At 62.5% G+C, this 24657-nt stretch overlaps 2 protein-coding genes across 2 annotated transcripts; both read right to left on the minus strand.

Moving 5' to 3' along the window:
• Nucleotides 1-7052: 7052 nt before the first annotated feature.
• On the minus strand, nt 7053-8736 carry HIPK4 (homeodomain interacting protein kinase 4). The gene is given in 6 exon segments (XM_031961628.1): nt 7053-7301; nt 7336-7444; nt 7547-7899; nt 8277-8319; nt 8321-8543; nt 8546-8736. Coding segments are annotated over 6 exon segments (1116 nt in total). The 5' UTR covers nt 8685-8736.
• Nucleotides 8737-10570: 1834 nt separating this feature from the next.
• Nucleotides 10571-18503, minus strand: PRX (periaxin). The gene is made up of 4 exons (XM_031963172.1): nt 18443-18503; nt 18088-18251; nt 15845-16041; nt 10571-15220 (listed from the first exon to the last, which is right to left on the minus strand). The coding sequence occupies exons 1-4, from the start codon at nt 18460-18462 to the stop codon at nt 10778-10780; spliced, it is 4824 nt and encodes a 1607-aa protein (XP_031819032.1). The 5' UTR covers nt 18463-18503; the 3' UTR covers nt 10571-10777.
• Nucleotides 18504-24657: the final 6154 nt, after the last annotated feature.

A 24657-nucleotide genomic window follows, 5' to 3' on the forward strand; every position in this document is an offset into this window, starting at 1 on the left:
TCCCTGGACCCCTGGGGGGGGGGGGCAGGCTGAAATCCTTCTCGTCTTGCTCGCAGTCCTTCACCCCACTCCCTGGCCCTGCCAGGCTTCGCTGAGGAAGATGAAGCTGCATACTGTCTACCAACAGGTGAGGGCAAAGAGTCCCCAGAGGGAGAGGCCGGGGGCTCCCGGGGCCCTGCAGAGGGTGTGTCCTGGGGGCACTTACACCCTCTCTGGGGTCTGCCTTGTTTGTTCCCCCACAGTTGAAGCCACGCCCAGAGGAGCAGCTTCCCTCACCTGCTGTGTCCTGGAAACCAGGAGACAAGGTAGAACAGGTTCCTTCCCGGCCCTTGCCTCTCCCTCCCCGCTCACACACACACCAGGCACACCGTGCTGTCACAGGGAGCCGCTTTCACCCCTGGGCCCCAGGCGCCACGGGGAGGTGGGCGCAGGAGGTCAGGCCGGCCCGGCTTCCCCCCCAAGCCGTTCTTTCCTCCCTTCGTCTAGAAGGTCCGATGGGTCCTGCTGATCATGACACTGATGACGATGGGCCTGGGCGCCCTGCTCACCCAGCTGCTGCTGTGGCCCAGGCTCAGGCCTCCCCCTGAAAGGACCCAGTCACCCCCCAACGCCATCTGTGACGATCCCTGCCAGTGAGTGCCCGCTCTCCCGCTCCGGCGCCAGATGGGGGCAGATAGTCATGCACGAGTGGGCACCTGGGTACCTGCGGGCTGGCCACCAGGAAAAGCTGGGGGGTCTCAAACTCCCTCCCATCCCTTCCCAGGGGCCCAGCCTGTTGCTGCACATTCTGATCCTTCTTCTTTCCCCCCCAGGATTGTGCTGGTAGAGAGCATCCCCGAGGGCCTCAGCTTCCCCAAGGGCCCCGTGCACCCTTCTATCAGCCAGGCCTGGCTAGGGCTGATGGCTGGCGCCCGGCACAGCCTTGACATCGCCTCTTTCTACTGGACTCTCACCAACAACGACACCCAGACCCAGGAGCCTTCTGCCCAACAGGTGTCCCCCTTGTCCCATCTGGGCCCAGGCTGGCAAAGCAGGCGCTGATGTGGGGAGCGGGACCCAGAAAGCTGGGGGGGGGACAGGCGAAGCTGTGCCAGGGAATGTTAGGGGCGGAAGAGATGGGGGGGGGAGGGCTTGGGAGGGCTCAGCTACCCAGTGTGCATGTTCCTCTCTCAGGGCGAGGAGGTTCTCAGGCAGCTGCAGAGCCTGGCCCCCAGGGGTGTGTCCGTGCGTGTGGCCGTCAGCAAGCCCAGGGGTCCCCAACCACAGGCCGACCTGCAGAGCCTTCTGAACAGTGGTGAGTGTTAGCGCCTGGGGACAAGGAGCCGGGCCGGCCAGAGAGAAAGGCCCAGCATCTCTCCCCCCTCCCCCCCAGGAGCCCAGGTACGGATGGTGGACATGCAGAAACTGACCCATGGAGTCCTGCATACCAAGTTCTGGGTGGTGGATCAAGCCCACATCTACATTGGCAGTGCCAACATGGACTGGCGCTCCCTGACCCAGGTACCGGGCTAAGGAAGGAGCATGGGGAGGTCCTGGGGAATGGGGGACAGGAGGCATCCCACCCTCAGCCCCTCCTCCCTCTCTCCTAGTCCCCTTTATTCCTAACGCAGCCATCTTAATCAGTGCCAGGGTGAGGAAGGCAGTGGTTCAGAAACACACTAGGAGGGCTCCCGGGCTTACGGGAGCTTACATTCTTCTGGAGGGATACGATGGGTTTATGGGTAGATGAATACAGGACAATCTGAGAAGGGAGAAGGACCCCTGGCCACTTCTGGGGTCCAGGAGGGCTTGAGGGAACAGGGGGAGCAAGGAATCCTTCAAATAAGAAGGGCATTCCCAGGACCAGGGGTGAGGAGCATTGGGGAGTTACTCTCAGAGTTTTTGAGGGGCTCAGAAGCAGGGCCAGGCCTGTGTCTCTGGGACCATGTTTTGGCCACTGTGTACAAGGTGCCCTGGGGAGGAAAGAGACCGGAAGCCAGGAGGTCACTTAGGAGACCATTGAGAGGTAACATGGGCCTAAACCAAGATGGCAGCCAGATGAGCAAGGAGAAAGGGACAGCTTTGTGAGGAAAAGTCAGCCAGATTTTAGTTGATAGTCAATAAACATTTATTAAGCACCTCCTGTGTGCCAGGCAACAGGCCACGCTAAGCTTAGCAAGTGATTGGATCTGGGGCATGGGGAGGAGGCAAGAAGGACTCGGAGGCTGTGAACCTGAGGGACTGGAAGGATAACAAGGCCCTGGAGAGGAAAAGGGAGGCTTGGAGGAGAGCTGGGGTTACTGCTCAGAAAGTGCCAAGGGGCCAGAGAAACATCTGTAAACAGTCCCTGCCCTCAAAGAGCATATGGTCTAACGGGAGAAACGATGGTACGGTTAACGGACAGTTTGGTAAGAGGATGGAGAGCAGGGGACTGAGACACAGGTTTGTGAGTAGAAACGGCAAGATGCGGCAGTGGGATGGGTGTGAAGGGCTGAGGAGGCCCCCTGGGCTGCTGGCCTTGATAACCAGCGGGGCACATGCCATCAGCAGGGAGGAGAAGGACCGGGAGTCATTTGGAGTCACTGAGGCACCCGGGGCCGGGACGTAAGTCACGGAGAACCGGCTCTGAGGGCCGTCTCCCAGGGATGCCTTGCTGGAATGATGAGGTCACCAGGTGCAGAAAGGCAGCCCAGGACAAGGCCTCCCCCCCCGTGTCGGGGGGAGGGGGGAACTGAGTTTGTTGAAAGATTGAGTTGGAGGTGGCCATGGCCGTCTGAAGGAGAGGTCTAGCAGTCCGGATGCAACTAGGCCACCCCTACTGGGTGCTCCCAAGTGCAGCGGGCCTTGGGGCCCAAGGAGGGAAGCTCACCCCCTTACAGGCGGGCATGTGGGGCACAGAGGGCAGAGAGAGAAGGTGGGCAAATGTAATCTGTGCCTTTACCAGTCCTAGCAAAAGCCTGAGGTGGCCAAGGAAGGCCTCATGCCAGGGGGAGCCCCTCCTCAGGCCCCAGCCGTCTCTTAGGGGATGGGGAGGAGGGCTCGGGAGAAGTGGCTGCACATCAGTTCTGGATTCCAGAGGTAACACTGTTAGGGGCGATGGTGAGGTGGCAGGGGGGCCCCCTGGTGGGCATGGCACCATTTCTGCCATGGCTCCCGCCCGGACTGGCAGTAAAAGCCCTGGGCAGCCCCTCCTGGAGGAGCCTTCATTCACTGCTCGCCCACAAGGCCTTCCCCACCTGCATCCCTCCTGTGTGCACTGCCCCAGACTGCCATGTAATAGCTAATGGGAACAGCCGCCATTTATGTAGCAGCTGCTACGTGCCAGGCACTGGCTGAGAACTCTGCAATTCTTGGCATGTTTGGTCCTCATAGACCCTTGGAGGTACGTGCTGTTATCTCCATTTTGCAGATGAGGAAACTGAGGCAAACCATGGTTAAGTGACTTGCCCAGGATCATACAGCTAACCAGTGTGTCCGAGGCTGGTTTTGAATTCAGGACTACCTGACTCCAAGCCCAGTTCTCCCTTCCTCACCCAGGACACCCAGAGTGGCTGGGGATGATCTAGCCCAGGCCTTCTGCCTTGGCGGTCTGAGACCGAGGTCCCGGACTCACCCTGCTTCTCCCTCCATCTTGCACTTCTTGGGGCCTTGGCCCCCAGAACTGGACCCCCTCCCGGGCACTCTGCACTCTGGGGCTCACCTGGCTGGCGTGAAAGTCGGGGCAGGAGCCAGGATGGGGACGGATGTCTCTGTTGCCTGCCCCCTGCTTTGGCAGAGGCTTGGGACTCCCAGCCTCATCATGTGACCGAATCACTAGGCGCCCGGATCTCAGTTTCCCCATCAGGACGGGGTTCTGTGGCCCTTGTAGCCCCCCAGGGCTGAGCCAGCGCAGGATGGGCCACTCCCCGAGGGAGCTCCCCAAACTCTGCATCCCCCCCTGCAGGTGAAGGAGCTGGGCGTAGTGGTCTACAACTGCAGCTGCCTGGCCCAGGACCTGGCCAAAGTGTTCGAGGCCTACTGGTATCTGGGCCAGCCAGACAGCAGCATCCCCTCCCCCTGGCCGGATAACTACACCACCACAACCTGGGCCCCATGGGCTGGCCTGGGACCTTCTTTACCTTCCCTTGGAGCCCGCCCGCCCACCCTCCCCCGCCCACCCCACTCCCTCCTGCCCGGTTGGCAGAGGGGTGTCTCGGGGCTGACTCCCTCCCTGGCCTCCCCCCCCTGTGCCCTGGGGCCACCGGACCCCGGGCCCTGCTCAGCCTGGGAACCCCAGATTTTCATTTGCCTTTGAACTACCTTCCCATTGGTCTCCCCCTGGGCTGTGGGCGGGAGAGGGAGGCAGGGCAGCGGAGGGGCAGGGCTGCAGGGACCCTGACTCACCTGCCAGGCCCCCACCCCAGGTTCTGGCCAGCCATCGATGACGCCCTCCGGCGAGCAGCCTTCGAGCGGGGGGTCCGGGTGAGACTCCTGGTGAGCTGCTGGGGCCACTCAGAACCCGCCTTGCGTCCCTTCCTCCTCTCCCTGGCCGCCCTCCAGGACAACCACACCCACTACGACGTGCAGGTGGTAAGGAGACCGCCCCCCCCCCACCATGTCCCCCCACCCCGCACTCCCCACCCCTGGCCGGGCCCAGCCCCTCCAGCCAAGCCTGGCTGAGTCTGGCCCTCTCTCCATTAGCGGCTCTTCGTGGTGCCCTCCAACGAGACCCAGGCCCGGATCCCTTATGCACGTGTCAATCACAACAAGTACATGGTGACGGACCGAGCGGCCTATGTGGGTGAGTGCCTGCGCCCCTCCCTCCTGGGCGTCCGGGCCATGCGCGCAGCCTCCTGACCCTCTCCCCCCACCCCTAGGCACGTCCAACTGGTCGGGCAACTGCGGGCTTTCCCCCGGCGGCGGGCCCGGCCCCGGGGTGGTGTTTTGAGGGCCCCAGGCCCGGGGCCGGGCCTTCGGGCCCCCGCCCTTCCAGCCCCCCCGGGGTTCTTCCTCCCCCGGGACCTGGGCCCCCCGTCAGGCCCGAAGCTTTGGGCCCCGGGAAACCCCCTTTGGGGGGCTTGGCAGGCCTTTCCCTGCCCCCCGGGCCTGCCCTGGGGGGTGAGGCCCCGGCCCCCAAACCGGGCCCCTCAAATCCCGGGGGGTTTCCCATCCCCTGCCCTTTGGACGGGCCCCCCGCCTCCCCCTTGGGGCAGCCCCTCTGCCCCCAACTCCCGAAAAGTGTCTGGGCCCTTGTTCTCTGGGTTCCAAATCAGTCCCTTTGTTTGGGGCCCCTTCCCCCAATTCCCCTCTTTAAAAGGGCTTTGGGCCGGCTTGGGGTGTGGAAATTTCCTTTCTTGAACTCCATCTTTCCGTTGGTTTTTTTTTTTCCCCCCTGTGGGGGCCCCCAAAAAAAAGGGGGCCCGGGGTCAAAGGGGAAAAAGGGGGAGCCCGGCCAGGGAAAAGGGCCGAGGAAAAAAGGCAGGGGGAAAAGGCAAAAGGGAAACAGGAAAAGTTTAAGCAGGGGGAAACAAAGGTTTAAGAAAAAAGAACCAAAAAGGGAGAGGGGGCTAAACCCGTGAAAAAGGGGGCGAAAAAGGAAAGAAAAAAAAAAAAAAGAGGCAAGTGGGCAAAAGGGGGGGGAGCGGGAGACCAAAGGGAAAAATGAAAAAAAATATCGGCAGCGGAAAAACGGAAATAAAAGCTAAAAAAGAAAAAGCCGAAGGCAAAAAGGGCAAAATTTGCCAAAGGGGGAAAGAAAAGTAAAAAAGAAAAGGGAAAAGAGGAAACAAAAAAGATAAAAAAGAAAAAGAAGACAAAAAAAAGGAAAGGGAAAAACAGAAAAAAAAAAGGACGAGAGCATAAAAAATAAAAAAACGTGGGGGAAGAGAGGAAAATAAAGGTGGGGAAGACCCAAAAAAGAAAAGAACAGGGAATAGAAAACCCCGGGGGAAAAAAACAAAGGGCGGGGAAGGAAAAAGAAAAAGAACAAATAAAAAACCAGAGACGGAAACAAAAGCAAAAGGAAGAGAAAAAAATGAAAGCGGGGAAAGGACAAAGAGGAGCGAAAAACAAACAGGGGGGGCGGAGAAGGGAGGAAACAGAAAGGGGAAGAGACAAAGGAGAGACGGACAGGACAAAGTGGGCCAGAGAGAGAAACGGACCGGAAGGTGATTGGAGGCATTGGCATTGGGGGGCCCCCCCAAAAGGGCCCCCCTGGGGGCCCCGGGTCCAGGGCCTCCCGGGGCCCCAAAACAAAAAGCAGGAGGCCAGAGCAGCTGAACAGTCCTTTGAAAAGGGAGCTGGGGGAGGGGGGCAAGTAGCCCCCCCCGGCACCCTCCGCACGGGGGTCCCGCAGGCTGGCCTGGCAGGGCCCTCTCAGGTGCACAATAGCTGGGGATGGAGGGGGGTGGAGGTTGGGGTGGGGGGAATCTCTGTGTATTTATTTTTTCTGTAACTATAAATTTCTGGTAAACATCTCAGGGCAGGGCAAATAAGCAGGCACCAGGTCGTGGTAACGGCCCAGGAGGGGGTGTCCATGTGATGCCCCCAGTGGAGGAACCGGACCCGGGAGGCCCCGGGGGGTGTGGGTGGGGGGGGGGGGCCTGGGCCCCGCCACCCCTCCACCCAGTCGGGGTTTAGCCCCCCCGCAGGGCATCACCCGGGAAGCCCGGGGGGCCTTCTGCAGAGCAGGAGGGAGTTTGGGAGGCCGGCATCCTCCCTGGGCCCTTAGGGCCCGCCTGCCCGGCAGCCCGAGCTCCCCACGCCCCCCGGGCTGCCCTGCCCCACCGGGCCCCCCCACCCGTCCAGGGACCCCCCCTGGCCCCCGACCTGGCCAGCGCCACTTTGGCCCCCGGCCGGGCCGGCCCCCGCCGAAAGGGCCCGGGACGATGGGGGGTCTGGGGCCCCCGCCTCCCTTCCCCCGCCGCCCGGCCGGGCCTGGGGCAGGCCTGGCCCGCGGATAAGGTTGCCAAAGTTGGGTGGACTTAGGGGCGGGGCTTGGGTGACTTGGGCCGGGGCGGCGCGAAGGCCAGGATGGGGGGCCCAGGCTCCGGGCCCGGGCTGGCCCTTTGGGCAGCACCAGGGTCCGGCCGGGCTCAGGGCCAGGCCCGGCCCGGCCCCACCCCCCACAGCCGGGCCCCGCAGGTCCCGGGCCCATGGTGGTGGCCCTCCACGCCGGGCTTCTCCTCCGGGTGGGTGCCCCCCCCGCTGCCACCGCTGCCACCACTGCCGCCCCCCCTGCCCCTCCCTCCTCCTCCGCCAGGGTAAAGGGGCGCCCCCCGGCCCGCCCCTCCAGCTTTGGACAACGGAAGCAGCTGGTGAGCGGGCCCCCGGCCCGGGAGCTGCTGCATGGACACAAGGGGTGGGGGGGGGGCTGACCGGGGACTCCCAGGTCAGCATCCGCTTGATGAGCTCCACCATGCTCTTGGGTCCCACTCGGCCAGCGCCCCGGTCCGAACGCCGCTTGCCTGCCCCGCCCCCCCCCAATCTGATCCAGAGACCCGAGATGTACTTTGCCGCCCCAAGGGGCACCTGGGGGTCAGGGCCGGGCGGGTTTGGGCGGCCTCCAGCCCCCCCGCCCAGCCCTCACCTTGGTCTTGCCAGATAGGGCGGCCACCCAGGCTGCCAGGGGTTGGAGGCCTCCGGGTGGGGGTTCCGCTTGAAGAAGTGGTGGGCCTTGCGGGCGGCGTGCAGCAGGTGGGCCTTGGGCAGGCCCTGCGTCTCGCAGATGTAGCGGATCTGGTCGTACTCATTGTTGCCCGGGTAGAGCGGCCAGCCCAGGTGCAGCTCGGCCATCACGCAGCCCAGCGACCAGACGTCCACCTTCTCGCAGAAGGGCAACCCCAGCAGGATCTCTGGAGCCCGGTAAAAGCGGGACTGGATGTAGGGCTCTTTGACATAACGCACCTCGCTGAAGATGCTGGCTGAGCCAAAGTCAATGACCTGTGAGCACACGCCCCGTCCCCTCAGCGGGCCGCTCCCAGCCCGGCCCGGAGGCCCGGCGACTTCTGCGGCCCCCCCACCCTTCTCCCTGAGGGGGCCGGGGCAGGGCCAGAGCGCGGTGGGAGCCAGCCCAAGGGCGGAAGGGGTCAGAGCGGCGGTGGGAGCCGGCCCAAGGGCGGGCAGTGCCTGGGACAGGAGGGCGGACGGTGCCCAGGAGGGGGGGGAGGGGTGGGTGGGGAGAGCCCAATGGGAGGCCCAGGGGCAGGGGGGCCCGGGGAGGGGGGGCGGGAGGGTGGGGGGTCCCCTCAGCGGAGGGGAGGGGTGGCGGGGCCCCCCGAGGGGGCTGTGGGGCATTTTCCCTGGGCCCCGCCCAAAGCCCTGAAGGGACACCGGCGGTGACCCATAATGTTCTGGGCAGGTCAGGGGGATGGCGTTCTTGAGCCGGGCCAGGCCCGAGCACCGAACCCCCGCCCGGATTGGGGGCCAGGGGAAATTGTTCTCCTTTTGGAACTCAAAAAGGTTCTGCTCCAGCAGCTCGAAGACCAGGTAAAACTTGAGGGCATCGTGGAAGAACTCGAGGAAGCGGATGATGTGGGCCTCGTCAGGGTCCAGGCCCCGCATGCAGCGGAGCACTTCCCTGTCGATGATCGCAGTGCTTCCTTCTTAGGATCTTGATGGCCCCCCCCCTCGGGCCCGGGCGAGCCCTTCGCCACCTCACCAAAGGTCCCCTTACCCAGGACCTCGATGATGTCATAGCAGTCGGTTTCAGACTGGATGGTGGCCATGGCCCGGCCGCTGCCCTCGACCCGCCGCCGCCGAGGGCGCCCGCCCCGCCGCCGGCCCCGGGGGAAACCCACGGCCGCCCAGGGAACCCTTCCCCGCCCCCCCCCTCTCTGGAGTGCGAAACTGCTGGGGCCTTCGCCCCTCCCCCCCCCCGGCCGGGATGACCCCGAGACCGGGGTTGCTGGGGGAGGGTTTGTTGTGGGACCCCCCTCGGGCCCCTGTGCAGAATGGACTGTGGGCCAAGGGGCCCTCCCCCCCGGGATGGCAGAACCCAGGGTGGGCAGTGGGCAGTGCCTGCGGGCTCAGGGCCCTTAGCCTTCCTCTGGATGGTAGGACCGGGCGACGGGAATCCGTTTCCCCTCCCCATTTGAAGAAGCCACCATTGGGAAGGTGTCCCTGCTAAACCCGGCCCCAGAATCCTCTACTCATGCGGGGGGCTCGTATAGTCGGGGGCGCTGCCGGGGGAACTGTTCAGACCCAGGGTAGGATAGTCGCCCTTCGAGGCCTCAGCCATCTCTGAGATTGTGCGATTCATGTGGTCCGCCTTGTGCCGGCTTCCGGTTCCCCTCCTGAGGAGCGGGGAAGAGAGTACTGAGCCCCCTAGAGGAGCGGGGCCCCGCTGGAGAAGACGGGCCCCCCGGGCCCCCCGGACGCCCCGCGGGTGCTGCCAACCCGGGCAAACGGTCTCATCCAGAATGCCAGGAAAAGAGGTTCCTGGGAGGGGGTCCCCGCCGAGCCGGCTCTGCCATCCGTCCCGACCCTGCCCCACCCCACCCCCACCATACCAACTGAGCTCCCCGGCCTCCGGACTTACAATGCCCCAGGCCCCGCCCCGCCCTGCCCTGCCCTGCCCTGCCCTCCTGGTCACTGGGCAGGCCGAGGGGGCCGGCCGGCCGCTCACCCAGCAACCGGGAGACACCCTCCCTCCTCCCCGGGAATGTGAGTTAACAAAGAGCCCCCTGTGGACTCACACACACCCCTCCCCGTATTCCACCTGGTGCCCGGGCTGGGAGCAGGGGCGGGGGCCCATCCCTCCGGGACGGAGACCACAGACCGGTGGCCTCCCAGAACGTGGTCCCATCTTCCCCAGCTCTAGCTCCCACTTATGGGGAGCTCACTCTCTAATGCTGGCTCTAATTCTCATTCTACAAAAGGGGGGCTCACTATCTTCCCCGGCTCTAGCTCCCACTTATGGGGAGCTCACTCTCTAATGCTGGCTCTAATTCTCAATCTACAAAAGGGGGGCTCACTATCTTCCCTGGCTCTAGCTCCCACCTATAAAGGGGGCTCACTATTTTCTGCTGCTACAAAGGGGGGCTCACTCTCTTCCGCTGGCTCTAGCTCCCACCTATGGGGGGGCTCACTCTCTAATGCCGGCTCTAACTCTCACTCTACAAAAGGGGGGCTCACTATCTTCTGCCAGCTTTGGCTCCCACCTACGGGGGAGCTCACTATCTAATGCTGGCTCTAACCCTCACTCTACAAAGGGGGCTCACTCTTTTCCGCCGGCTCTAGCTCCCACCTATAAAGGGGAGCTCCCTAAGGGTGGGAACAAACCATATTGCCCTCTCTGGAGGGGAGAGGGTTTTTTAAATCTGGGGCTGCAGCCCTGTCCTCCTTCCCCCCCTTGACCAAGGGGGACTCCTGGAAGCAGGCAGGGCCATCCGTGCCCCCTCTAGAACACCCTTCCAAGAGGACCTGCCACAGGCTCCTCCCACAAGGGCCAGGGCTCCCTGATCACCCACCCCCTCTGCGGGGGCTCTCCGAGGCCAGCCATAGCCCCCACAATCTGGCTTCTCTTAGTCCCTTGGTACCCGAGGGTGACGGCCAGGGGCCCAGTGAGCGCCGCGGCGAAGGCCCAGACCTCGCCAGAAGTGACCAGACAGAGTAGCGGACTTGGGGTTACTTTATTGATACCGGCCGGCTCTTGGCCAGTGCACAGATCTCTTCCCCGGGAAGCGCGCAGCCTGGGCGGGAGCTGGTGGCACCTGGGCCGCCCCCGCTCTCAGGCCTCATAGGGTTAATGCTAGTAGGCTCTTAACACGCGGGATCGTGGGGCTGGGCAGGGAAGCCGCCGCTGCCTCCCCCAGAGGAACTAGACAGCGGCCGTCGGGGCCCCCTCGGCCTTGGCCGCGCCCGGGAGGGCTGGCTCGCCGCCAGTTTCCGACTCGGAGAAGCCCACTTTAGGCAACCGGACCCTGAACGTCCCCTCCTCCTCCTCACCTGGGGCTCCCTTGGCCACCCCCGTGCTCAGTGACACCTTAGGGAAGTGGAATTTGGGGGACTTGTCCCCGGGGGACCTCTGGGATCCCTCAGGCCCCCCAGGCTCCCCCTCCTCCTTGGAGCGGCCAGAGAAGGGCGAGCGGAACCGAGCGGGCCGCAAGGCAGCAAAGGGGCCGATATCCACCCCCACGGGGCTGCGGCTGAACTCGGGCTCCTGCTCTGGGCCTTTGTACGGGGAGGCAAGTTCCACTTGGGGCAGGCCCACACGGGCCAGGCGGCCCATGGAGGCACCGTTGTGCAGGGCCACGGCGGCCCCCGCCTCCTCGCCCGGGGAGCCGCTCCCGTTGGAGCTGGGGGCGTCCCCCTTGGCGAAGCCCACTTTAGGCAGTCTTAGCTTGGGGCTCCGGACCCTGCCGCCGGCCTCCCCACCCCCTTCTCCAGAACCGCCCCAAGACAACAGGAGACCAGATTTCCCTGCTCCTGGGGAGACTTTGGTCGCCCCCTCGCCGTCCTTGCCCGCCCTCTTTGCTGGTTTCTTCCCTTTGGCCTTCTCCCCGTCCTCACCCTCTTCCCTCCCCAGCAAGAGCCCAAACCGAGGCAGTTTGATTTTGGGCCTGCGCCCGGCCTCGCCTTCCAGCCCGTCCCCAGCCACCTGGTACTCGGCGTGGCTGCCCATGGGCGGCGGGGAGAGCTCCACCTCGGGCATCCAGGAGCGGAGCTTGCCCCCCTCCGGGGGGGTGCCTGCCTGGACAGCCCCTGGCTCCACGGTGAAGCCCACGTCTGGAAGGGACAGGTGGAAGGGGTGGTCGGGGGCTGCTCCGGAGGGGCCCACAGGCTGCCCATCTCCCTCCCCGCTGGCTTTGAAGGTGGGTATCTTCAGCCGGAATCTCCCCTCTCCCACGCCTTCGGCCGCCGCCCACCCCTCTCCGGCCACAGGGCCGTCCTTGGTCCCCTCCGTCTTGTGCCCGAGCCCCACGTCCAGCTCGAGCTGGGGCACGGCCACGCCGGGCATCCTGAACACTCCCTCTCCCACAAGCATCTCCCCTCCCTCTAGTTGGGCGCCGGGGAGAGAAAGGTCCACCTGGGGCAGCTGTACCCGGAAGCCCCCGCCACCCACACCTCCCTCTGCTGCTGCAGCCCCCCCCTCGTGCTGCTTCTGGGAAGCTCGGACTTCAGCCCCTGCCCCCTCACCAACAACCCCCCCAAAACCAGTCAGCTCCACCTGGGGCACTGCGATCCCCAGTGTGGACACCGCCACCTCTCCCTTGTGACTCCTGACATCCTTCTCAGAGACCCCCGTGCCCACCTGCTCTGCCCCCCTCACCGGCCCGGGCACCGAGATCCGAAAGACCGGCAGCTTGACCTCTCCTCCTGCCATCTCCACCTCCCCTCCCTCTCCCTGGGTCACCAACGTAGGCAGCTCCACTTGGGGTATTTTCAAGGCAGCGTGCCCCACGGGTAATTTCTCCTCAGGGCCGCCCTGGTCCCCATCCTCCACCTCCCTTCCCCGCGCCAACCCGAACGAGGGCATCTTAAACTTGGGCATCTTCACCTTAGGCTCCCACCCCCGGCCTTTGCTTTCTGCTTCCCCCTCCCCCGGCACCATCTCTCCAGCTTCCACATCCCTGCCCTTGGCCCCGAACTTGGGCAGTGCAAACTTGGGGCCTCTGAGTTTGACGTCGGGCAGCTCGCTGGGCACTTCCACCTTGCTTGTGGGCAGCTGGACGTCCAGGCTGAGCTGGGGGACGGTGACCCCCAGGGCCGACAGCAGAGGGGCCTCCCCAGATCCCCTGGGCTCCGCCTCGACACCAGTCCGGACCTTGGGGAAGCTGATGCCGAACTTGGACGTCTTCGGTTTGGCCCCGCGGACGCCCCCTTCGCCGTCACCTTCCCCCCTTCCCACCTTGGGGGCCGAAAGCCCAAACTTGGGCAGGGAAAACTTGGGCGACTTGAGTTTGGGCTCGGCCACTTCCAGCTTTCCCTCTGCCTCTCCTTCGGGAAGTTTGGGGGCGGCTATCTCAACAGCCGGCAGCACCAGGCTGGGCATCTTGAACCCAGCCTCCCCCACCTCTGCCGCACCGAGAGAGACCCCAGAAAGCTCTGCGGGAGGCTTGGGGGCGGGGGCGGCTCCCTTCGGGGGTGCTGCCTCAACTCTAAGGGGCCCCTGGAGCCCAGCCCCAGGCAGCTCCAGCTCCACCGAGGGCAGCGTAACAGATGGGAAGCCAAGCCGGGCCTCGGACCCCTTGGCGGCCGGCTCGAGGCTGGGCGACGGCTCCCTGCGCCCTGCGACCTCGGGGCTCACCACCCCAACCTTGGCCCGGGGGGGAGATCCCACCCGTCCCAACTTGGGTATGGACATCTTGGGCAACTTGAAGCCGAAGTCCAGGCCCTCTGCCCGCTCTGCCCCACGGGTGGCCATGGGCTCTTGGGAAAGCCGCACATCTGGGGCTTTGGGCACCTTCATCTCAGGCATCTTGGGCATCTGCATCTCAGGCACTTTGGGCAGCTGCACATCTGGAAGGTGCACATCTGGGATAGACATGTCTGGGACTTTGGGCATCTTCATCTCGGGCATCTTAGGGAGGTGCATCTCGGGCATCTTGGGCATCTGCATCTCGGGCACCTTTGGGAGCTGCACATCTGGAAGGTGCACATCTGGGATAGACATGTCCGGGACTTTGGGCATCTTCATCTCGGGCATTTTAGGGAGGTGCATCTCAGGCATCTTGGGCATCTGCATCTCGGGTACCTTTGGGAGTTGCACATCTGGAAGGTGCACATCTGGGATAGACATCTCTGGGACTTTGGGCATCTTCATCTCGGGCATCTTAGGGAGGTGCATCTCGGGCATCTTGGGCATCTGCATCTCAGGCACTTTGGGCAGCTGCACATCTGGAAGGTGCACATCTGGGATGGACACGTCCGGGACCTTGGGCAGCTTCATCTCGGGCACTTTGGGGAGCTGCACATCTGGAAGATGCACATCTGGGATGGACATGTCCGGGACCTTGGGCATCTTCATCTCGGGCATCTTAGGGAGGTGCATCTCAGGCATCTTGGGCATCTGCATCTCAGGCACTTTGGGCAGCTGCACATCTGGAAGGTGCACATCTGGGATGGACATGTCTGGGACCTTGGGCAGCTTCATCTCGGGCACTTTGGGGAGCTGCACTTCTGGAAGGTGCACTTCTGGGATGGACACTTCAGGCCCCTTGGGCATCTTCATCTCGGGCACCTTTGGGAGCTGCACCTCTGGGAGGCGCACCTCTGGGATGGAGACTTCGGGCCCTTTGGGCAGCTTCACCTCTGGGGCCTTGGGCAGTTTCACCTCAGGAACTTTGGGCAGCTTCCCCTCTGGGGCTTTGGGCAGCTTTGCTTCGGGCCCGGACACCCCAATGCCAAAAGAGGGCATCTTGATGGTGGGCAGTTTGAGCTTGCCTTCGGTGGGGGGCTCGGGTGCAACCGGCCGGGACTCCAGCAGGGAGAGCCCAAAAGTGGGCATGCGCAGCTTGGGCCCCTTGGCCCTGGCCTCAGGACTGGCCCTCACTCCTTTGGCGGCCTTCCCCTCACCCTCCAGCCCCACCCCTTCCTTCCCCCGAGCGCCGAAGCGGGGAAAGGTGAGCCAGGGCACCTTCGAGGCCACCTCAGGCCCTTCTTCCCGGACTTCAGCCGGGGCCCCGGGCAGGGCCAGGTCCACCTCCATGGAGGGCACAGACACATCGAGGGCGGGGGCTGCCACGGCGATGCCTTCTCTGGCCTCTAGGCACGGTAGCTTAGCGAGGGGAGGCAGCTCGACCTGGGGTACCTGGAGGCCCCCCGGGGCCACCTCAGGCACAGGGGCTGCTGGGGCCGAGAGGCCGAACGTGGGGAGGTGGAGGCTAAACCCGGCGCCCGGAGGCTCTGGAACTGCAGCTGCCGCCTCAGTACCTGCCCTCTGGGGCCCCACCAGCTCTAGCTGAGGGGCCCCAAAGCGCGCTCCCAGAGATGGCTCCTCCCCAGCCAGGGCACCCTCCTCCCTGGCCTTCCTGCTCCCAAGGAAGGGGATGGCGGCCAGGTGAAAGGCCTGGGCGGCCGGCTCGGCTGGAGGAACGGGGCCCGCCACCTCCCTCACCCTCAGCCGGGGGAGACGCAGACGTCGGTGGGTGGGGGCGGCCAGCGCGGGCCCTGGGGCCACCTCGGCCTTTGCCCGTCGCAGCCTCGAAAACTTGGGGAAGGAGAATTCAACGTCAACGGGGACCAGGTCTGAGGGGATTCCCGGGGCCCCAGACACAGCTAGGACCTTCTTCTTCTTCACTGGGGACAGGCTCTGGATGTTCTGGGGAGAGAGGAGAGAGGCGGGAGGCGGTGGAACAGTAGGGGGTGCCAGCAGAACGGGGGAGGGCAAGGCCTGCCCCCCACAGCTCCATTGGACTCTTTCCTCATCTAGTGTCCACGGGCAGCCCGAGCATCCCCGGAAAGAAGGGTTTCCCTAATATTAGTGAAAGGCTTTCATTTCTAATGCAGCAAATGTCACTTGAAACCAGAGCTTTGGGGAGCCCGCCCAGATTTTTAAGCGGGTGAAAGGGTTTTGAGAGCAAAAAAAGGAACTTGAGGAGCGCTGCTGTGTGTGTGTGTGGGGGGCGGCCTGAGCTGGCAGCTGGAAGTCCGCAGGCAATGCCCGAGCGGAGGGACAGACAGGCTGGGGGGGAGGCTAAGGGCAGAGAAGGCCGGAGTCGCAGCCATGCCTGGGGCATTGTGGGCTAAGGGGGCGCTTGAAGGCGGCTGGGGCAAGGGACAGGTTAAAAGCTCTGTTAGCGCCCTTTGGCCAGGTGGCCAGGCAGGCTCAGGGGGCAGAGCCTGGGCCAACGGGAGCAGCGTGGGAGGCTCCCCGCAGAGTGCCGGGGGCCGAGTTGGGGGCTCCGAGGCCCTCCAGGGCAGGGCCGGGGAGCAGCACGCGTACCAGCTTGGCCACCTTGGCCCGCGGGCCCTTGACCTCGTAGCCGGCTGCGGTGCCCGGGCGCAGTGCCAGGTCCCCGGTGGGCACCGTCCTCTTGAGGCAGAAGGAGACCTTGTAGGGTTCTGCACACTGCAGGAGCCGCAGGGCATCTTCGTACTTGAAGTTGTCAAAAAAGACCCGGGCACTGAGCAGCTGGTCCCCTGTGGGAGTCACAGAACCTCAGGGCTGGAAGGGACCTCCAGTGGCGTCCCATCTAGTCCCTCCCTGGTGCACCAGTTCCTTCTGGCTCTTCCCCGAGGTATCTTCTGCTTGCTGCTTTCCAGCCCCGGGGAACTCGCTACTAGCTGAGGCGTTTCCATGTCTGGACAAAGGTTTCCTTTTCAAGCTGAAAGCTGCCCGCTGGGATTGGGCCTAGCTGCCCCGTATTCCCTGCAGGAGAGGTTAGGGGAAGGACGGCTATCGGAAGTTTGGGGCGCCAGCGGGCACCTTCTCTGCACCTTCTCGGCCCTGGGGCAGAGCAAGATGCCCGGAAGTGTCGGAGGTGAGATCCAAACCCTCATATTTGACATGGGCAATGGCAATTCTGGCCCAACAGAACTAAATTTTAGCGGCCAGCCCCTCGCCAGGGTCCTTGCCCTCCTGTGCCTGGGGTGCACGGAGACCGCCTCTGGCCCGCCTCCCAGCTTCCCGCACAGGTGACATGATCCCCATTCCCTCACCCATCCCCTCGCTGCCTCATGTCCTGACTCTGGGCAGGGCTCAAATGTTATCAGCAAGAACAGATGATAAACTCTTCCCTCCTGGATTCTGGACCTTTTTTTCCTTTTTTAGGCAAGTGGAGTTAAAAGGACTTGCTCAGGGTCACACAGCTAGTAAATATTCAAGACTGCATCCCCTTTGCCGCTAGCTGGACCTTTTCCAGTGCAACTAAGGTCCTGTTAGGGGACAGGCAGGGGCTTGGCCGCAGTGGGGCTGACAGGCCTCTTGGGGGGCTGGGCCTCCGTCGGGACCTAGAACCCCTCTGGGCAGCTCTAAACTCTTACTCTCCTGCAAGCCCCGACTGACCCTGCCTGCTACGCTCAGTGCTGGCTAAACTACTTCCACAGCATCCTGGGAACGTGAATCCTAGCTTGCCCAGTGGGAAGGGACAGCGGGTGCCAGCCAGTTACAGCTGAGGAAACCGAGGCACTGAAAATGGTCTGTAGGCTTGTGGACTTAGAAGTGAAAGGGAATTTAGAGACTGTATAGCCCCACCCTCTCATTTTACAGCTGAGGAAACTGAGCTAGAGAGCCACTGAGTAACTTTTCTAAGCTCCTGAACCTAGTGCTGCCTGGCTCCCAGCCCTTTGTTTCCAGTCACACAGCTAGGAAGTAACAGAGCCAGAATTCATGCCCTCCTCCTCAAACTGGGAACCAGGGCTGTTCCTGATTCACGCTCCCCATTAGCCACACTGACACCTTGCCCTCCCCTTGCTCCCATTCACCTTGGATTCCAGGCAAAGGAGAATGCACTGGCCCTGTCTCCCAGCTACATTTGAGGCACTGGCTTTCAAGAGCCACCGCCAATGCTACCTCCTCCGAGGAGCCTTCAGTCAGCAGTTATTAAGCACCAATTACATGTGGGAGCATCCTCAAAACGAGAAAGGCCTGGCTTTACCACCTGCCTCTGAAACATTCTGGTATATACGTGGAGGCAGAAGGATCTTAGGGGCCTGGAGTCTGAGTCCAGCCTCAGACCTTTACTAGCCGGGTGACCCTGACCAAGTAAGTCACTTTCCTCTGTTTGCCTCAGTTTCCCTATCTGTAAAATGAGCTGGAGAAGGAAAGGGCAAACTCCTTTCTCTGCCAAGAAAACCCCAGATGGGGTCCCCAAGACTGGGACATGACTGCCCTTTTCCTGCCCCCAATCATAGATTTCCTTAGAAGATTCATCCCCCAACGGCATCCCCTCCCCCCCAAGCTGTCCTAAGATGGGGATTTAGGCTTGATCTGTCTTGGGCTACACAGCCCCAAACATTGTGCCACAGAATCTAGAGCAAGAAAGGATTTCAGAGGCTGTTGAGTTCAACTCCCTCCTTTCATAAATGGGGAAACTGAGGCACAAGTAGCTGGCCCGAGCTGGAGACAAAAGGCAGGATCTGTGACTTCAGGCCTCCATAGTCCAGCTGAAACTGTCGCCATTCCAAGGGTTCTTGAGTAGGGAATGTTACTCTCGCCACTTACTCCCTCTCCTAAGCCCCCCATACCTTCCTGCAAACTGAGGGTCTTGGCGGCCGGGGAGTCTTTGAGCAGCTCCTTGATGAAGATCCCCTCCTTGCCCCCTCCTGCCACGTTGATGCCGCTGACCCCCGTCTCAGCCTCGGTCTCCACGATGATCTCCACCAGCTCGGCCTTCCTGAGCTCCTGGGGGTGGAGGGGACAGGAGGGGGTATGGGGAAGGCATCTCCCAGAAGGGGCGGAAGAGACCAGCGGGCCGGGACCCAACCCGGGCCCCCATCTTGGGCCAACGACGGCCCAGCCCGGGCTGCCATTGGGGGAGGCGGCAGGGCCACCCTGACCTCCCCCCAGGGGCTGCTCCCCGGCCCAAGGCCCCGTCGGGCCCTCCTACTCCTGGCCTCCATGGTGCCTCCAGAGGTTGAGGCCGGAGCCCCGGATGCAGCCCCCTTCCTTTCTTCGAACTGCCGCCTGCGGGAGAAGGGGGCCTGGGGGAGGGGGGGCCCGTGAGGGGGACGAGAACAGAGCAGGGTGGGAGGGGGCGCCCCCCCAGTATGAGAGAACCCTGGCCAGCCCCGTGAGGCCTAGGGACTGGGCCGGGATCACTCCGCTTGGAGCTGGGGGAAATCTAGCCCCTCCCTCTCACTCCATTGGGAGGGGCCGACAGCCCCAGGTCCCCCCGAGAGAGCGCCGACGTCTGGGTGGGGGAGACGCGTTTAAACTGGGCTCCCCCAGCCCCCTCTCAGTTTTAAAGCCGGGAGGCGCTGGAACAGCCAGTCGCCCTTTCTGAGTCTGGGCTGCAGAACAGGAGCCGCATTTGTACCTCGCTCGCAGGGTGGGACAGACGGGGAAACAAAGGCCGAGACGGTTTGCTCGCGGAGCCCAGCCCGGGGTCCCCCCGCCTCCCGTTGCCTGCTCCGTGGGGGCCGGCACCGATGGGACAACAGGGAGAAGACCTGGCTTCGGGCGGCCCCGCCCCCAGTTTGATTCCCTCACCGCCTTCCCAAAGGCGGCTGCTGGGGGGCGCTGAGCCCAGAGCGGGGGCTGCCCTCCCCTTTCTCTCCCGAGCACTGCCGGGGGACGAAGCCAGAGACTGAGGGAGAGGCTCAAGCCAGCGGCAGAGAACAAGACTTTGGGCACCTGAGGTGCCGGGGGCGCCCGCCCCCCCCCACCTCCTCCCCCTCCCCCCCAGCAAGGTGGAGGGGCCTCGGCTACTCACCTCAGCGCCGCCTCCGGGCCCGGGAACGTTCTTGGTCTGAGACTGCCTGGGGGACCCTGGGGAGAGACCGGGCCATGAGGGAGCCTTCAGGCCGGGGCTTAACGGGGTCCTGGGGCCTGGGCTCCCAGCAAGTCCCCATGGGGTGGGAGGGATCCGAGAGGGAGGACGTTTGCTAGAGCCTGGGCTTCCCCGACCTTTCCAGGAGACACAGGGACAGGGAGACGGGAAAAGCTGAGAATGGGGAAAAGACCCGAGAGACGGAGGGAGGGAGGGATACCCCCACACCCACAAATAGCGTCTGAAGCTGAGCTGGGTTTAGCCCCGGAGAACACAGCTGTAGAAGGAGCCAAGAGCATCAGAGAACAGAGGCCGGGCTCTTTTTACAGGTAGGGAAACTGAGGCACAAGGAGGCTAAAGGATAGGATGGTAGCGCCAGAGCTGGGAGAACTCTGGGTGTCCGTGTACTAAAACACTATCTTATGAAGGAGAACAAAGCTGAGGAGTTAGAGCAACTACCCAAGTTCCCCTGGAGCAGCAGAGTGGGGAGATTTGAGCCAAAGAAATAACTTCCTAACAGACAGAGCGTCCTGGAGTTCTAGCAAGGTCCCGCCCAGGGGCCTTCAGGCAGAAAGGGGGCTGTGTTTGCTCGGGACAGGGCCAGATTCCTGCCTGCCTGCCTGTGAGCCTGACCTTGGGAGAGGCGCTCAGCCTCCCAGCCTCAGTTTCCTTATCTGTAAAGGGCCGGACTAGGTGGCTGCAGATCTTGTCTCCCCTTGGGGATCCTGGGCTTCCAGGCTGAGCGACTCACCCCCTCCGACCTCTCCGTCCCAAGGTCCTCTCCTTGTCTCTGGGCCCCGCCCTCGCCCCCCACCTGGGCCCCGCCCCTCCTTTCTGGCAAGCCGGTCCCCAGTGGGGTTGGCATCTTGACTTCGCCCCCACTCCACTGAAAGGTCAGCTCTCACAAGGCCCGTTTTCAGGAACAATAGGGCCCCTCCCCACCCCTCCCTGCTGAGCAAATTCCCACCCCCTCCCAACTGCACAAAGCCCCTTCAGAGCCCACCCCCAGCAGGTCTCCGGGAGCATTTGGGTGACCCGAGGGCCCCTCTCCCCCGCCAAGGGCCTCTCCGCCAACACGGAGCCTCAGCCCGTCCTCCCTCCCTCCCTCCCAAGGACCAACAAACAGACAGTTGCCCGAGCTACAGGCCACGGTCTCTGCCCGGGACCAGAAATGCGATCTGCAGCAAGTGCCTGCCCCTTTCTGGGCCTCTGTTTCCCCAGCTGCAGTGTGCTGGCTGGTACAGGGCTGGCTCCCTCCACAAGCTAAGGAGACCAGGATTCCTCCTGTTTATAGATAAGGAAACTGAGGCAGGAGAAAGTAACAGCCGGGGTCAGAGCTAGCAGGTGAACCTGAGGCTGTCCACATGGAGATAGTCTTTCAGGAGCCAGTCCAGGCTGCCCTGAGACCCGGGCAGCCCATTAGCCCTCATCTGGCTCCCTCCGTCTCTGGCCCCACGACTTCTGTGTCTCCCTTCAGTGTCTCTGTTGGTCTGAGCTCCCCAGCTGTTTCCTCTCCCAGGGCCCCAAACCCTAGCCCCAGGTGCCAACAGGGCCCCCTCACTTGGAGGCAGAGCTAGAATGCTGGGCTCCCTGGGCCTCTCAGCTCCCAGGGAGCGTCCCAGGCTGGACGGGGACGCCCAGCGGGCAGGGGCAGGGACAGGAAGACCAGCTGGGCCTGGGCAGGGCAGGGTGGGGAGCAAGGATGCCCTCTGTCCTTAGCCTCAGCGGGTGGGACAGGACATCCCCTTTTCTTCCGGCCTTCCCCGGCCACACCCTCTCAGTCCCCTCCTGTCTAGCTCTTGCCAGAGAATAAGGGGCAGGAAGTCCCCCTTGCCTCCAGTTCCCGCCCTTGCCTGTCTCTGACTTACCCCACATCCCAGTCAGCCCTTCCACTAGTACTGAATGGGGAAACTGGGGCCCAGAGGAGGAAAGAGAATGGGGTCAGGAGCCTTGGAACCGGCAAGGCCTTTGGGGACTACCTGAGGCGAGCGGGGTCATTAAACTGCAATAAAACTGATTCCCAGGTAATCCCCTTTTTATCTTACACGGTTAAAAAGGGGACTCTGGGAAGCAGCCCCTGCATTTCACCAGGCTACCCAAGAATTAGGCCCTGAGCTAATCCAGCTCTTCCACTCCCAGAAGAGATTCCCCCAGATGAGCTGGCTTGGTGGCCATGGTGCCCAGAGACTGAACTCGGGGTCCCCGACGCCAACTTTGGGGCCCTTGGGCTCACCTGAAACCCCAGAGCGAGCAGAGCCAGGCCCTAATGGCGACAATTTTACATGATTAAGCATGAGCGTAAATAATGGGAATTGCCTGAGAGAATTCCAGAATATTAGTGCTAGGAGGGACTTCTGGGTCTCAGAGCCCATCCCTCCTCCTCCACACAGCCGCTCTACACTCGGGAGGGACCTCAGTCCCGGCTTAGGAGGCTAAGTGATCCAAGGCCGGCCTTAGAGACAACCCAATCCAGATACCCCTGAATTACAGGGGAGGGAACTGAGGCCTGGAAAGTTAAGGCTTTTGCCCCCTGGGAAGTCCGCCTCAGAAGCAGGGCTTGCACCCGGGTCTCCCCACAGCAGTCCCAGAAGCCTTTGCACAGGCTCATGCACCTGACCCAAACCCAGGTTTCCTGACCAGGGGAGGGCTCTGGTCTCAGCTGGCTTCCCTCAGACAGGAGATGGAGAACTTCTGAGAAGCTCGTGTTACAAGGCAGGGAAGAGGTGGTAAATCTAGACCCTGAGGTTCTGAGAAGCCCCTTGCCCAGAGAAAGGCAGTACTGCTCAGTGGCAAGAGCTGCCAGCTTGGGATTCAGAGAGCCTGCGTTGGAAGCGGGGCTGCTCTTTGGCCTTGGACTATGACTGCCTCTCCCAGGTCATCTGTGAAGGAGGGTTCTCGATTAGCCCCCTAAAAGCCCAGTATCCTGAGAACCCCTGCTCTGACACCACCTGAGCAAGTTGGGGAAATGCTTCTGAGCCACTGATTTCAGCTCTGCCCAAGCAGCTCCTGCTTCTGCCCTTACAGAATCCCCTTTCCGGGGCTCCCCATTCCTCCTATTAAAAAATGGGGGAGGGGGTCAGACTGAGGCTTTAGTCACCCCAGAGGTCCTGGGCTCAGGTCCCCACCCTGGTTGGGGGTTCCGGAGAAGTCGCCCCCTCCTCCACTGATGGCCCGAGAGTCGGGGGTGGGCGAGGGGAACGGGGGAAGGGCTCCCCCATTGGAGGGTCTAAGGAGAGGGCCCGGAGGCCGCTGGCTTGGTGGAAATTAAGGGTCTCAGCAAAGGCGCCGGCCCAGTGGCCGGTTCCTCGCCCCCAGCTTCTTCCCCTTGGCTCTCCATCGCTACTTGGGCTGAGCCTAGAACTTGGAGAACCTTGACTCCCAAGCGTTCTCTTCCCAGGGCTTTGCCCTCCTGGTCTCCAGGCCAGCTCCCCGCCAGATACAGGTACCCCCCTCAGCCTTTTCTTCTGAGGTCTCGGGCACTCTGCCCCCAGCTCTCTCCCAGAATTTAGGCCTCCAGCCGCCATCAGCTCCTCCAGCCCAGGCCCCGGGCCTCTGACCCCCAAACTTCTCCTCCCCTGGCCGGGCATCCTAGCTACCCTGGCTGGGCATCCTAGCTCCCCGGGCCCGTCTCCAGATTTCGGAGCTCTGAACCCACAACTGCTCACACGGGGTGGGGGCTCCCTTACCGTCCGCCTGGACCGTCGGCTCTGGATGCCCTGGCTGCACTGCCCGAGCCGGGGGAAAAGGAACTGGCTGGGAGGGGGGGTAAAGGGGATGTGGGAGGGCTCCTCTCATTGGCAGATGTCACAAGAGGGGCTGGGAACGGGGGAGGGGTGCATCTCCCTCCCTCCCCCCCACCCCAGCTTTCTCTAGCTCCACTCTGCAAGGGAAGCTTGCCTTTGAGCCCTCCCCGTACGTACACTTACTGACCCTGGGCGAGTCAATATTAAGAATCTTTTTCTTCTGGGTTTTTTCTCTTGTGGTTTTCCCCTTTGTTCTGATTTTTCTCTCCCAACAGGATTCATAAATGTGTATGTAAAAAAATGTATTAAAGAATAAAAAAAAATTTTTAAAAACCCAGAAAACTAAAACATGCCCCCCCCCAAAAAAAACCTGTAGGAGCCTCACTTTACTCGTCCACAAAATGGGAATAATGGCACCTGTCCCATTGGAGCTGGGGGGTTTAAGTGGGATAAGACGGAAAGGGGAGAGTCTGGATCTGTGATTTCATGGCCCAGGAAGTCCCGGGGGGAGGAAATTCCTTTTCCTGCTGCAGATCAGCACTCACCGGCACCACAGCCTTAGAGACTTGCCCAGGGATTTGCCCAAAGTCAGCCATTCAGACCCAGCTCGAACCCAAGGCTTCTTGAGGCAGGTGGTGCTGCGGTGTATAGGGTGCTGGACCCAGTGTCAGGAAAAGCAGCGCCAGTCCCTTAACTACAGTGACCCTGGCCAAGTCACTTTACCCCATCTGCCTCAGTTTATTCAACTGTCAAATGGGGATAGTAATAGCCGTTTCCTAGCACGAAATGCGTGATATACAGTAGGTGCTTAATAAATGTTTATTATCTTCCCTCTCCTTATTCCCTGGCTTCAAAGCTGATTGTCCGTAACACCACAGCCATTCTCACGCTGAGAATTGGAACTCTTGGTCTGCTGGCAGATCCCTGGGGGGTCCTGGGGAAAGATCCGGGGGCTTCTGGGCCTCTGGGGGCAGGACCAACATGCCAAGGATGGGGAGGCTGCGGCATTCTGGGAAAGGACGCATTCCTCCTTCCTCCTCCCTTGTCATTGCATCCTGGGGGGAATCACTACATCCCAGAGGGAGTGTGAGCTTGCAGGCCGGAGCGTGCTCACACACACTCACACATACTCACAGACACACACAATCACACACAGACATACAATCAGACACACTCACACACTCAGATCCTCTGTGGGCTCTCGGAGGAAGGCCTTCTCCTCTCACTGCCTCAGCTTCCCCAGATGTTAACGCCCCTTTCACTAGCATGACTGCCTAACAGCGATCCGAGAGCGACATTTGCACATCCATTTAAGAACTTTCTGGGGCCTGGTCCCATCAGATCCCACAGCAGCCCTGGGCTCTTCCCCTCTCTCCTCCCTCCTTCTCCTCTCCCAGACTCACCTGGTCCCGCAGGTTGGCACAAGGAGCAGAAGTAGGTCCACATGGCCCCGTCCTGGGCAGACCTGCCCGCGCCCTGCCTGCGGCTCCCTGCCTGGCCGGAGCTCCTCTGCGCCCGGGAATGGGGCCCGCTGGGTCTGGGGGATTAGCTCAAACTGCCTGTCAGCAGCTTTGCGGCCCTCG

The sequence above is a fragment of the Sarcophilus harrisii genome, chromosome 3, assembly GCF_902635505.1.
Source record: "Sarcophilus harrisii chromosome 3, mSarHar1.11, whole genome shotgun sequence".
Classification (NCBI taxonomy): Eukaryota; Metazoa; Chordata; class Mammalia; order Dasyuromorphia; family Dasyuridae; genus Sarcophilus; species Sarcophilus harrisii.